Source organism: Montipora capricornis, chromosome 11 (assembly GCF_036669925.1).
Source record: "Montipora capricornis isolate CH-2021 chromosome 11, ASM3666992v2, whole genome shotgun sequence".
Taxonomy (NCBI): Eukaryota; Metazoa; Cnidaria; class Anthozoa; order Scleractinia; family Acroporidae; genus Montipora; species Montipora capricornis.
Window position 1 is genome coordinate 38,585,804 of NC_090893.1, and position 15,000 is coordinate 38,600,803.

Here is a 15,000-nt window from a genome sequence, read left to right on the forward strand (position 1 = left end):
CTCACTGCTTCACTATCAAGACGAATATTTGATATTTCGAAAATGGCCTATTGTCTTTTTTTGCTACGGTAAACTCTGAACTCGCTTATAGTCAGAAATCGGAGTTGAATGTTATCCGAATATTGTTGACACACCTTGGAGTGGCTGGCACGCCGAAGTTACCCGCCTTGTGTGATTCACCAACTTTGTCCATCCATGTCCCAGCATTCCACTTGTTGCCACCAAATACGAACCCAGTTTTCTCACGGACACCAGCAGTGACGTTAAACCCAGCACTGGTCATGTGACTGTCCAGATCGGGCCCAGCCCCTCGCTCGCGAAAGCAAATACCAATAAAATGGCGCTGCATGACTTCTTGAATGACCTCGTATAATGGCTGATCCTAAAATGGGACGAAGAGCAAGCAGTTTTTCCCCGTTTTGAGATCTGAATTATCACATTCGAGAAAAAGAAAGAACAACTGCATGTGGAGACATGTAGGCCAGACGGCTCAATAGCCCTTTCGTAATTTAATTTTTTTGAGGGACTCAAGTGCAAATGTCACTTCGCAACTACAACGTCTTGGTGATAGGACTGGCATCCCGTAACTAATTTGCCACACCACTGCTTCTGGTCTTTCTACGAAAATATTTACTGCCTACTTAACGCCTGTTCAAACTACCACTTGAGGTGAGATGGGCCGGTTTCTTTGGTAAACTGATCTCATTTGTGCATATGCGGTGAGCTCGCCCACCTACCGAGAACCCGACTTGGGCTGCTGAGATCTAGGTAGGCTGGGCCGAATAATCTCACATAAACGGTCCGAGTCGGTTTGCCGGGATTACAGTTTTTCCAAATATGCGTACGTTGCCTCATAAACCACAAGACCATGCAAAACTTCTCTTGCAATACCCATCCTCAGTTTCAGTAAATATGTTAAAAATTTGTACACAAATGTGCGATCTCTTAGGACAAATCTACATGAGGATGGCTGGGTTAAAGGGGCTAGGTCACGCTATTTTAGGTATATTCGTTTAATTTTGTTAATTCTGAGCTCTAAACGTCAAATTGGCAGAGCAAGAGTCTTTCATTTGCAAAACCACGGCCACATAACAACTGAGAATGATTCTCCAGCTGTGTCAATGACATTTTGATATAGACTGATATAAATTTGAAAAAAGGTGGGCCGACGTTTTTCAAATTTACGCAAATTCAATCCATTTCAATCCTCTCCAGTTTTGTCCATCCATGTCCCTTCTTGGCTTCCCTGTGTTTTGTTAGAGTTCTTCTATAGTTTTGAACAGTTATTTTGATATTTTAGTTAATTCTATGACCATTTGATCAGTGCTGAAATTGCTTAAAATTGCGTGACCTAGCCCTTTTAACTTACACTACCCACATCAACTGGATAATATCTCAATCAACTCACGTGTTTCCCTGGAGCCTCTGGCTGAGACGAATCTGATGGAAAGATCCGGGACACTGGATCCGACAAAATCTTGAGTCCATCCGGGACAATTGAGCAATAATCTTGGATACACTGCAGCCACCACCAAGTTGCATCTCTGCAGTTGTACCGAGGCTTGCGTCCACCGTCCAATAAATTTGGAATCAGGCCGTGACGAACACACGCTCCGTAAGCCAGAATATGACGCCTAAAAAAAAAGCATTTAACATGGTCACGGGGTGCAAGTTGACTTTAAATCAAGAATTTAGCTATTTGTGTCGCTGTACTCTAGCAGGTATCTTACAATTCCAAGCTAATCAACCAAATTGTCAACTTTCAGTGTTCGAGTGATCCTTCATTCGCTTTGGCAACATTCGTATTAAGAGGGCCGCACTGGAACGAGCATGCCGGGAATGGAGGCTGACGTGCATGAGCTTTCGTTGTATGCTAGTTCCAGTAAAACCGTGAGACCTGTGATGAATAGACCTTTTTACCGATACGGCGGCCATTTTGATTTCTATTGTTTCGAATAGCTATTATGGGATGGCCAGGGGGCAATTACATATTAATTTTGCCCCCTGAGCATCCCATAATGTTTTTCGAAACAATAGGAATCAAAATGGCCGCCGTATCTGCAAAAATGTCTATTGGCTCTACTGCTCAAACCAAAAACGCCTATCTCTGCTTTTGAACTTTCAACAATAGAGCACGAACCAGATCATCCAATCGAGCTTGTTGCAAAGTGCTTAAGATGTTATTGGCGCATGGAAGCGTACGTGTTCTTGTATGTAATTAAAAGTAATTTCTTTCCGACAAACAGCAATAAACCAAACTAAACTAAGTTTTTTTCCCCAAATCGCTTTGGTAACATCAACTTCACCTGCTGAATAAAATCACAAACAAGACTGTGTCACGTGTGGCAAAAGCACATGACAAGAATAGACTCAGAGCCGTGTTTCTATTGCATATTATTATTTTCAGTAGGCAGATGCCTAGACTGCTTGCAGCCGTACACTTTTCCTTGCGTAACCCAGTGGGATCAGTTTTCTCGTGTTTGGAAACCCAGATGAAACACTCGCCCTCGTTTATGTAATATTACATCTTACACGATGTCACGCGTTACAAAAATTAGGAGAAGAGAGACAATACTCGCAGTCTAGCAGTTGCCTAGTTCTTGTACAGCTATTTCCCAGGCCTCGCACGCCAATCCGTCACGATGACATCTGAGGTGCGAACTTTTTCCCTTTCTAAAACGGAAGCAAGTTAGGCAAAAATGTCTGGATGAAAAACGACACCGCATTGTAGGCTTCTTTCGGATAAAAGAATACATGTAATATTTGGTTTTAAAAAAAACTTTTTCAGGAAGTTAATCCGTTCTTAAATGAACGGAATCATATTGTTCATTCTGCTCCTGGATGACACGAATGACATGAAAAAAATACAGTTTAGTCGGGATTCACAGTACACACGTTCTTTCGGATTTTTCTTGGCAGGAAAATCGTGTGCGACCCACCAACACGCTGTTTAATCATATCGCTACTCAAACAAGTATTGGCTGTCAGGTCGCCTCGCTAAGAACCAATCTGATTTCGTGTTCTTTAGCCAAAGCATGTTCCAGTTACAGAATTCTGAAAATCCTAATGCGTCCCAAAAGAGCACCCCTACAGTAACAGGATGCCTGTTTTATGAGTCAATGAGTCAATGAGCCATGAGTCACGAGTCATGAGTCAATGAGACTAAGCACTCTCTGAATTTTAGCTTTCATTTTATGGGCTAGGGTAACTGCACTAACTCATTGACTTATTGGCTCATAAATACTTAATACTCCTACAGTAACTCAAGATGGGTCTCGTAAACAGTCATCATACCTGGCATCCTGGTATCGGCCAGTCACCAAAAGCAAACCTCTGAGTGCTATGAAGGTGTCTCGTCCCCAACATCGCATAAAACCAGTAGAAAAATGAGGCAAACCTGCAGCCAATGACATCAGTGTCGGCATGGAAGCCCCGGATGATGCCCCATGATGCAGGTTGGGCGAAAGAACTGGAAGAGAGGCTGAAGCAGACAACCCAACAAACTGGAGAGAGCCAAGTGACAACGCCTTTAAGAACGACGAGCCATTCCTTACAGTACTGATTAAAAACAAAAAAACAAAAAGCCCTCGTATTCATTTTGTCCAAGCCTGCTACCATTAGGTATAACAAATCGTATGAACTTGCTCGTGCATTTCATTATTTATGGACACGAGTGATGTTATGAAAGTTCTCCAAAATTTGCGGGTGCAATTTGAGAACTTTCAAAGCATCAGCAGCGATTATAAATCACGAAACGCAAGAGCAACTTCATACGATTATGCACTCCACAACCGTTTCTATAGCAACTTCTGTATTGCACTCTATGAGCTATTTATGCATTCGTCATTGACCAATCAGAAACGCGATATTCTGTTCAAAAATTCATCAATAATTCATGAGCGAAACAGCTTCGTTACAATTCTTTATATAAAGCATAATTATAAGGCATAGCTTGTTTTTCTTGTTTGATGATGTTATCCTTCCACAATTTGAACCTTTGTTCGGACTCCCGAAGGACACTTTTTGTGGAATGTTTTTGAAGTGGCTCAAAAGACTTGCAGCACATATTTTCTCCGGTCTAAAAACACTGCTACTCGTCTTTTAAACATTACTGATAATATAGATGTGATAAAACTATGGCATAATGAATCAAAGATAGAATAAAGAATGCACGTAGACTAGAAGCGTAAAACTTCATTGTATTTGTGAAACGGCGTTTTTACACACCGACTTGGTTTTAGATTGATTTTCCCGCCAAACCAGACCTTTCCAGTCAATCACAAGCCTTGCATGAGAAATTATGGGATTGAAAATGGTTCCTCGTGCAAGCCAAATCTTATTTGACAAGACGCCTGGTGGCGTTTACGTGGGATGCTGCTGTTTGTGTAAAATGTGAAGGTTGATTGCAAATGTCACTGATCCCTGAAGCCAACTTAGAATCACAAGGGGCGTAGTAGACGCGCCAAGGAAGGCTAAGTGCGATGAGAATCGAAAATTCCTTTGCGACTTCAAGCGTGTTCATGGGGACTGGGGATTAGCAAATCACTTCTTCAAAAACTTGACCATTACCTTCATGTCACGCTCGCATAAATTCCACATCACACGTACAGAAAATTTCAATCACACAATCCAGATAAATTAAAGGTGTTATAGAGCGAGTTTCAATTGAGTGTCGTAAAACCAAAACCAAAGTAATTACTTTGGCCAATCAAAAAGGACTGAGACAATCCGGAAAACCAATCAAAACTCGAGGTAATTATACGTTGCCGACACTGACAAAGCGCGGGAAAATGTGCACGCGTGAGCCACGATTGGTTTTGGTTTCACTTCTGATTGGTAGAAAAAATGGCGCGAAAACTTTGAACCAATCACTGAGTGAAGTAATCATAAACCAAAGTAATTATCTGATTACTTTCGACACTCAATTGAAAACCGCTCTTTAACTCCAGTAACAAAGCAGTTTTTTCCTTATCTTTGCATTCCTGTGACGTTTTAGTTTTCTTACCGCATTAACCGACTTCAAGCGTTTCCATGAATCAATCTTATTTGTATGTGCTCACAATCAATAAAAGAAACTTTGGTTACATTTATTTACGGCAGGAACCAGGCAAGTTCATGCGATTTCCTATAACATTTGGTCCTCGATAACCGAGGCGAAACGGGAAGCCATTTTCCTCAGAGTTGAATAGTACTTGCTATTCCCCTCTGAGATAAGCAATCTGTGCGCGAAAAGCACAAATCACTTGTGCGGCAAACAGAAACTACGGATATGGAGTTGCGTTCAAAATGATAAACTGAACAGACCGGCAGCCAGATAGCTTGACAGGGCAGCTCCATCTGGGCGCTGCTCAGTTGTGATGACCATTTTAACTTGAATTCACGACACAACCCCACTTCCGACAGAAAATACTTCATCTGTTCACGACCAAACACTGACTCTTATAGCCCTCATATTGGGGAGGTTAAGCACGAGGCGTTTCAGAGCATCAGACGGAAACCGAAGATGAGCCGTTTTATTTTTTAACTTGCCTGGACACTACCACATTTATATTGCGAAGTATCTTTTCTACGTTAGAGACGATTAGTTTGAAAATGTGGGAGAAACTCAAATAAACTCACGTAAGGTCCCCATTTTGTGATAGCTCACTTAAAAGAGCGGTGTACAGTCCACATCTACATGCAGAAGCATGACAAACAGGGCCATTCGAAATCAACCGATGGAATCAAGTAAACCCGTGAAAAGTCAAAGCAGGAGTGTACGACACTTACTTACGCAATTGCATTATTACAATCTTTACTATTTTTTAAAAGCAAGTCTAAATCACTTTTTCTAGTCGCAAATCTTGGTCCAAACCTTGACATATGCGCCCAAGCGCGCTCCAACAACTTCAGATAAAGTGGCGTAACAATGGCATCAAAGTAGCATGGCACCAGATATCGGGGCAACCCTTTGACCAAATTGAACGCTTTGTCAAGCCAAACTCCTAACTGTAAAGAATAGAAACCACATTAAAAAAAATATATTGCGGCTTCCCGAAATAATGCGAACTGTGAAGTTCCAATTTCAATCAACGGATTCGTTCTGTCATTTGCGGCAGAAACCAACAGAAACCAACTGACTGTGTCGAAATCCGCCGATTACGAGTTGAATGTGTTTCTTTGCTAGGGTCTGCGTAAAGTGATCGTGGGCGATGAAAATAAAAGCGCTGACTGATTTTCGAAAAAAACAAGGAAGGGTTGGCACAGTGGTGAGAGCACTCGCCTTCCACCAATGTGGCCCGGGTTCGATTCTCAGACTCGCCGTCATATGTGGGTTGAGTTTGTTGGTTCTCTACTCTGCACTGAGAGGTTTCTTCCCAGGGTATTCCGAATTTCCTCACTCCTCAAAAACCAATGTCTGATTTGAGTTGATTTGATTTGATTGTAATTTGACTTGTACTAGATTCATAAAAGATTGCTAGACACCAGTTGATAACACAATCGTGAACAAAACTCTTAAGAAAATTACCCTTCCAAGCGCTTTCAGTTGTAAGCAAACAACTACTTGATCCCCCTCCCGCGTCTCAATGTTGTTTTCACGGGGTTACGAACAGTTTCCTGGAAATTAACAATTTCCAAATCAATATTGGATTGGGGGAGGGGGTGGAGAAGTAACTGCTGAGGGATTCACAAGGGAGAAATGGTGGACAAGTGCTTTTCGTCGGTTTTTGTACGGTTTTCTTAACGAGTTTTGTCCAGGATTGGAGCTGATCGTATGGTCAGCTGACTGGTCTTTCCCGGGTAAATCGTCATCATTATTATTACTATTATTAGCATTGAGGGGTTATTGCATAGTATGCCCAGTTGTATTTGAAACGCACTCCGCGGGCAAGTCAGTCAAAGAGGTGACTAACCTGCCTCGTCCCAACAAAAGGGAGAAGTCTTGATACAGTGTAATCCATCAACCAATCACCATCTCGCAGATTTCTGCACAAGGGATGCCCCAGATCATTGAACTGACGAACATTGGCAAGAACTGATATCACACCTGATAAATATAAACAACTGGGTTGAATAACACAGACTAGTTGTTCAAGTCTCATCACATTGCACAGTTACCGTGAATTTAACTTTCATGCCTTGAAACTTCTTCTAAAGAAAGACCAACCTCGTTCCCAGAGTCTTTCTGCGCACGCTTAGGTTTACGTTTCCCGACCGCTGGTCAAGGGAACGACGACTCTGGAAACGAGGGTGAAGAAAGAACACAAAAAACTCAAAAGTCTCGGGTGCACGCGTTTCTCGAACGTCTCGAATCTTTCCGGGAGCACTACGGGATCCATGAATCCCTTTGTTTCTTTAAAGGCAAACGTGCCAAGGCCTACAGTTTATCGTCCTTACCAGAGAAGGCTAGATAGTCTAACCATTTGCAGTTTGCAGATGTCATTACAAAGGTAGAACTTTTCCTTCAGTCATTTAAGACCCTGAGTGTTGGTCCCGCCCGAGTTCTGATCCCGCAACCTCCCGCACGGTTGTCCGAAGCTCAACCAACGGAGCCAATCGGTCACTCTGTAATAATTTGTGCAATAAAAAAAGCCCAGACGTGCAATGCCTATGTGCCCGCAAAGTTTTAATATGTTATTAGTCGTTATTCTGTTAAAATTTCCCGTCACTTTTATCCCTCTGGAAATATCTTTTGGGGTTTCCGTTTCTGTGTTGCTGTTTGTTGATCACGATCTTGGATATCCGTCGTGCTTGAGTGAATTGGAACAAAAACCGGAGCGTGAAGCGACCCCTTTTATAGTGCGTCTTCGAGTTCAAAACACACCACTCCTTATTGGTCATGCAGACAAGTAATAACCTGTCTGTCAGTCAAACTACACATCGCGGACGGAAAGGGCTTACCGTTTGGCTAATCAACGAGAAAAAAAAAGCATGTTAAGACAGCCTCAAAAAATCAGGAGGTCATGACAGCGTACGCAGAAAAAAGGGATCGTTTAGTGGCAGAGGTTTTTCTCGCGGGCATAGCAGCGGTAAAGACAGACGCAAAAAGAAAGCCACAAGATAAGAGGAGACTCGTAGAACTACAATCGGCGTCAAAATGAGTTGGACACATTGTGTCCGTAAAACAGTTTTCATGTGTAAAACTAGTAGTAATCTCGGATTATTGAAGTGCGTTTGACAGTCGCTATGGAGAAAAAGGAGAAGGGTACTAAAGAAACAATCTGATAGGTCCGAAGTTTAAGGATACGAGCATGTACCCCTTGAGATGGTTTCAATGAGCACATGTGTCATGTGACAGGATTGAAATACTTTGCCCTTGGCTCGACTCTGAATCATACGTAAGTGCGATCTGTTTGATTTAAGAAGGTAAGTTGTGGTAAAAATAGCTACGCATCGTTTCTGAGGAGACGATGCAACGTAAATAGCCAAGATAGCGCTGAAAAGGCATACGGATGAAAAGCGAAAACTTGCGTAAGCTCACCCTTTGCACAGGATACCCAAGATTACAAATTGCGTTCTCCTAATGTCGAAGGCAATATCAGGACTTTTTGTACAGGTTATAAAATTTCCAGAAGATCACCCCCACCCCACCCCCATACCCCCCTCCCCATTTCAATGGTGAATGGCATGAACAGATCTACTTATCGATGGCGACTCGGGGTTACTCGCAAAAATTCCGAGTGTTTCTTTGCAGGAGTCAACATACGACCTTCTGTCGGTACATATACATCCGAAAAGTAACGAGATGATACATGAAATGAATCATTTGCGGATTGCAACGTCAGTGGGCTTCATAGCTCAGTTGGTTAGAGGGTAGCACCGGTATCGCGAGGTCACGGGATGAAATCCCGTTGAAGTCCTCAATTTTTCAGCCTTCTCTACGCAATTGCCAAAGTTGTGTTCATAACTGCGAGGATCATACCTTCACCTGATTTCATATCCGCAGTTAATATATGATACATTTCATATATCATTTCGTTCATTAATTCATTCCTCACGGGAAAATTGTAACCCACAATTGACCAGCTCCCAACGTCAGTAGCTTCATAGCTCAGTTGGTTAGAGCGTCGCACCGGTGTCGCGAGGTCACGGGTTCAAATCCCGTTGAAGTCCCGAAATTTTCAGGCTTCTCATAACTGCGAGGATCATAACTTCACTTGATGTATAATATGTTCTTGTCTGTGACAAGTGGATTGTACTGAAATCATCCGTGTCTTACCCTGTAAGCCACAATACACCAATGAACCAGTCTCAGGCAGCACATAGACCCCTCCTCCATTGCCATCATCTCGCTCTTCAGGATCTGCTCTGTACAGCACTCGATTGAGATCACACAGTGAAAGATTCTCAATGATTGAATGTAATTCATCAATCTTATTGGAACTATCTTGGCTTCCAGATCTTTTCTTGTACATATCCACTGCGAGCTGCCTGCGATGAGAAAAAAACCCAAACATCCTTTTTATTTATATCTTTGCGTCAACATGAAATTATTCTTGAATTAATTATAGAAAAATAAAGAAGTGGAAATTAGACACTGTCCGTTTTATCACAACAATGCATTGTATTATTTCCCACCTCGTTTCCAGGAAAAACAGAGGCCCTGGCAACGAGGTTGCACTGACTGAGATCTCGGGGGGGGGGGGGGGGGGGGTAGGGTAGGCCCGGTCAACGTGTGAACATAGCGAGATTTTTTACAACGGTTTTAGCAGGTCCATATGAACAGCCCCTGATCAGCCCCTGGGATGGTCTGCCATCTCATGTGAACACACCCATTTTTTTTTTCAAAGCATTTGGAGGTAAGGCTAGAGCTCGGTAATTGAACACTGAAGAGATCAGAAAAACAAATTCTATGAAAGTAAGCAAACAGATTCACAACACACCTCAATTGACCCAATGAATCCTTAACTCTGTTTTCCATTGTGATGTCAAATGCAACAACACTTCCAGGAGCGAAATTATGGAAATGAACTTCAAATGTGTTATCGCCCTTCCGCTCAGCACGGCAAGTCTACAACAGAATTTGTTTATTTTTAATGAGGTCAGTAACAAGGCTCATGATAACAGGTGCCGTTGTTTCGAGGACTTTCCACACAATTTGTATTGGATGTTCTAGAATAAGGAAATCTTATATATTCTTTGCACAATTTTGACTTTCAAACTATCGTTACACAAGAAGGATTATCTGGTATGTCGGGTTCAAATTTTCTGAAAAAGCTCACTTTGCAATGCACTTTCAATATTCAGAACTTTATTCGTGGCTGACTGATTAGAGAATGATAGCATTGTGCTCAACGGACAAAAAAAATGTAAACAAGGATTCTTCTATACGCAAGGCGAACAAGGAACTGTAATATTGTGTGAAAGATATGACCTCAAAAACTCTTGAAAACAAAAACTATAAAAAACGTTTATCACATAAATCTACAATCGTCGACAAAATGTTTGGGACACCGACCCCTTTTTGTCAAAGATTGTAGTTACAACAAGGTTCCTGTAGTTCAGTGGTAGGACATTCGAAATCGTCATTGATAGGCTACAAGTTCAACTCCTCTTTAGTTTTGTTCCGAATTGCCAAAGTCGTCAGAGATGAATATACCTCTTGAACATCTAAAATGTAATCTTGAAATGGATGTAGCTATTTTTCCATTTAGCGTATGCGTATATGCTTCCGAGATTACAAAGCTTTTCCGATGTATTGAAAGGAGATAATTAAATTAAAAATTTAACTTTTCGGTCTTCCTTTAGAGGAGCTAGTGGGAATCCATCCTACCCATGACACCATGTTCCGTTCAGCGACGTTCTGTCGGCATCACATTGACAAGATGTATTTAATACATGAACTCGCGCTGGACATGAGATGGGCCAATAGCTACTGCTAAAACTGAGTTCATATTCAGCAAGCGCGTATGTAATAGTTTTATCAAGTTTCAATAAAAGCTGGATGTTTACATACTTAGAAATTTCGCTTCCGGCCACAATAATGTGCAAAATGAATTCAAATGTCAAACGCACTTGCACATCGATCAAGGCCACCTCGTTACCTCTTCGGTTGTAACTTGCCATGGCGATAAACAGGAAATTCATTAATGCTTATTTTCACTTGGCAAATGCAAAAAAAAAAGGGATTTCTTTTGAACCTTTCACTTTCCTTAATTACCGTGGTGAATATTGCTTCAAATCCCTCTTACCTTGGATTGGTGAAATGGAATATGTCTTTGAAGCAAAACTTCGTGAGTTTGAAGACCATTAATATATTCTTCGTCTTTGCAAAATTCACTTGCGCCAGTTCTCTTAAGCAACATTGCTTCCAAAATGATTTCTTCTATCTCACCTGTGAAATAAGAATGTATGTAATTTGATTTTTTACTTCTCATACTCAGCTCATTTATAAATTATTATTATTATAGTGTTATTGTTATTATTATTATTATTATTATTATTATTATTATTATTATTATTATTAGTAGTAGTAGTAGTAGTAGTAGTAGTAGTAGTAGTAGTAGCATCACCATCAACAACATCAATATTATCATGGTCTATTATTTAATTAACGTTATGTTAGAAAAGACCTGTTCATACAAGACAAGACAAGTCAAATCAAAACAGTAATTAATTGTTAGTGCTCATACAATGGCATACAGGGACAAAACAAAAAAAAAAACTGAACTATATGCCACGCTTTACAAACCACTGCACCAAGTTAACAGTGGAAATGAGTGGACTTGAAAGACGCCATTGTGGTGCTGTTTCTCAAGAGAAAAGAACATGGTCACTCTCCCAGCTGAGTCAACTTTAGGGAGCCTTTGTTTAATAAAAACGTTTTCTCGTGATAAACTATAACAAACAGAGCCCCTTTTGATACAAGTGTTTATTTCAGTGGCTCGGGGCTTGGTAGTCAACTGACGAGCTGCGGAGCAGCTGAGCCACTCAAAGATATTACCTTGCTCGTTCTTTTAACACTGAATTTCACTCATGTTAAAATACCAGCTTATCAAAACAAGCAGATGGCAGTTTCCCAAACGGCTTTTTGGGCTCGAAAAGTTTTTGGTACATTGCTGGAAGGGGAATGCTCTCATCACTGTACCAGATCTACTCCCCTCTCCTTGTGATCTTAATCCTCTCTTATTTTGCAGATGATTTGCGCAAACTACAAACCTGGTATAGTAAGTGGTGGAATACTAGTCATGTGAATTTTCTGTCTTTCCACAGTGGGTTTGACATCTTCAGATGGATCATGAAATGCAGAATATGCCACTAAAACAACTGTTTTTCTTTTGTCCGGATTGTGTCTAGTGATGGCATGAACATCATGGTGAATTTGATCAACATAAACCTACAAGATATGTATTAAAGACAGCAAAATTACTGTTAACATTGTCACATGAGCTGGATGTCATTCCCAGTAACTTTTTTAAGCAGCATAATTTGCCACTCAAAAGAAAAAACAACACAAAATGCACTGTACTTTCTGAGGACGAGAATGTTAAATAACTTTTAATGATGTTCACTTTAATCAATCTGCAGTGTAACAAAAAGAAACTTCTTTTGAACTTGAACTTGAAGCGGGGGAAATTGTTGAATAAGTCCTAGAAATAAGATAAGTGAAAATATCTGTTCAAGAGGCATGACTGCCCCACTTCATGAGTCCACGATTGTACAGTACCTGTGTGTATCCTTGGTCACCCAACCACCTGTGCAGCTCATTGATGGCTTTTTTTGCTGACAAAATACCATCATTTTCCCTTACAAATGCATTCTTCTCCAGTTTAGATTCTTTACTGGGCCATGACTGATACAAGCGATCTTCCTTTACAACATGGATCTATAGAATAAAAGAAATCAGAGAAGCATTTAAAACCTAGCAAGTACAAGCACTCCACTAATTTAAGAGAGGCTAAAACGAGGATTGATAAAACCAAGGATATAAAATGGCTGGGGATATTTTTGTTTAAAATGTGCCTAACAGCCCGAGGAGTTGAAAAAGAAAAATAACAAAGAGTTAAAGATTCCAAAGTAAAAATAAGGGAATTTGAGAGTGATTTCATTCTGGAACTTTTACTTATACCAGTAAATTATTGTTTGCCTCTCCAAAAGAAAAACTCTTTAAAATGCATTCATGATCTGGCATTTTGGGTTGGATCTGATTCAAAGAACATGTTAACCCTTCAAGTCTTGAGACGGAAACATGTAGATTTTACTCTGTCTAACACCAGACAATGTTACTTGTCAAGTGGAGCTGCTTCAGGGTTGAATGAGTAAACTACTTAAATAAATGTACCCAGGTTAAAACAGTGAAAAAGAACGATGATGTTTAAAGGTGCTTTTGGACAGATACATGTCACGTTAGACATCAGCCAGTTTTGATTGTTGCCGCTTACTCAGCTTGCTCTGCAGCAATCGAATCAAGTCAGTTTAAATGATGGTTTTTGACAAGAGGGGATCAAGACAAAAGTATCCAAAGAACTCCATTGACAATTAGTCTAAGAACTAAATCAGGACAAACATAATGTGACATTAGTGGAAGCAGAGTGTTTTTCACTATAGAGGGGTAAACATGTAACTGCAGGTACCAAAATCTAATACCAGTACCACAGTATGGAATTAACAGGTGCTATACTGTACATTTATTGACAAAATAAAAGCTAGTCTTACATGATGTGGAACTAGTTCATCATATCCTCTTGAACTCCCAGTTGCACAACAAGCCATGGAAACCAAAGCTGAACTGGCAATGGCATCATACACTGATCTCACCTAATGCAATGAAAGTGGTGAAATTCAAATAAAGCAGCGCAGTGAATGATCACCACTTCTGAGAACTTGGAAAGAACAAATTACAGTGTATTGATCTACAAATATCTACTGTAGACAATTTGCTAAGATTTCCCTCTTCATGCACAGTATACAGGTGTGGGGAGTTGCTAGTTATACAAGATATCTAAGCCATATTGATAGGCTACAATCAAGATCCCTGCAATAAAGCTACATATGTTTAACACCCTGTCTCTGTTCTTGATCTACTGGATAAGTTTGATAAGAAATTATGGGATAAAGTTTGTTCTAAATGTTAACCACTAAATGATCTGTTTCCACAGAAGAGGCTCAGGGAATTGCAGCCACATGGCCACCAGTATGTGTTGCCTCAAGTGAATAGGGAGTATCCAAGTAACTAAACTAAACACAAGTTTAGCTACAACATAACTGCTTAAAACAAAATATTCACCATGCATGGGGAGGACTAACATGTTGCAAAAGCACAGAAGCATCATGAACGTGATTTGTTACAAACTTGTAAAATACAAATAAAGTGGCATTTCGGGGGAGCACTTACCTGAAACGGACTTGGATTATCATGTGTGACATCCATGAAAAGAGCATGTGCAATGCTAGGAACAAGAGGCTTTACATCTGAAGGATGCATAAATGCACCAACTGGTTCACCACCATAGCGATAAATCAACCGCCCTTCCTCATGTGGATCATGAGCGTTCAAGGCCTCTGTTTGCAAAAGACCATATTGATTTCAGTAAGCCATTTGAGGAGTACTGACGACAAGTTTGTAAAATCTTCACCTTATGGATGCATCACAGAATATCATATAATGTACATAGGAAATACATGAACAGGATGAATCTTAGGCCATGTTCTGTCCTGAAGGATCACTTCACCCACAACCAACTGAGATTCAAGCAATTATTGAAGAGCCTTTAAGTAGAACACATATTCTGACATTTCCACATTGTTTGCATGACCACTTTGAAAGACTTTGTAAACTAGAGGGGACCCAAAACTCGTCTGCTGCAATAATTACAATAAGTTTAAGGAGCAAGGAGTGGCACAGTCAGTTAGTGCGCAGCCTTGGTGCAAGAGGTCCTGAGTTCGATCCTCAGATCTCACATCCTTATTTCGACTTCTTTCCTTTCCGTGTTGCATAAGTAGCTTTAAATACCCTTAAAACGGAGCACTTATTTAACCAATGTTAACTAAGGTGTACCTTTACCTTAACCTTATATTAAC

At 40.6% G+C, this 15,000-nt stretch overlaps 1 protein-coding gene across 1 annotated transcript in view; it reads right to left on the minus strand.

The window, feature by feature from the left end:
• LOC138024230 (glycogen debranching enzyme-like) overlaps positions 1 to 15,000 on the minus strand; it is a 42,832-nt gene that overhangs the window by 8,606 nt on the left and 19,226 nt on the right. The window contains exons 11-22 of the mRNA XM_068871358.1: positions 14,315 to 14,481; positions 13,636 to 13,737; positions 12,647 to 12,805; positions 12,139 to 12,316; positions 11,172 to 11,314; positions 9,864 to 9,991; positions 9,200 to 9,411; positions 6,894 to 7,027; positions 5,855 to 5,988; positions 3,295 to 3,558; positions 1,409 to 1,634; positions 135 to 382 (exon numbers count right to left, since the gene is read on the minus strand). Coding sequence (XP_068727459.1) covers positions 135 to 382; positions 1,409 to 1,634; positions 3,295 to 3,558; positions 5,855 to 5,988; positions 6,894 to 7,027; positions 9,200 to 9,411; positions 9,864 to 9,991; positions 11,172 to 11,314; positions 12,139 to 12,316; positions 12,647 to 12,805; positions 13,636 to 13,737; positions 14,315 to 14,481 — 2,095 coding nt within the window. The remainder of the gene's footprint in view (positions 1 to 134; positions 383 to 1,408; positions 1,635 to 3,294; positions 3,559 to 5,854; positions 5,989 to 6,893; positions 7,028 to 9,199; positions 9,412 to 9,863; positions 9,992 to 11,171; positions 11,315 to 12,138; positions 12,317 to 12,646; positions 12,806 to 13,635; positions 13,738 to 14,314; positions 14,482 to 15,000) is intronic.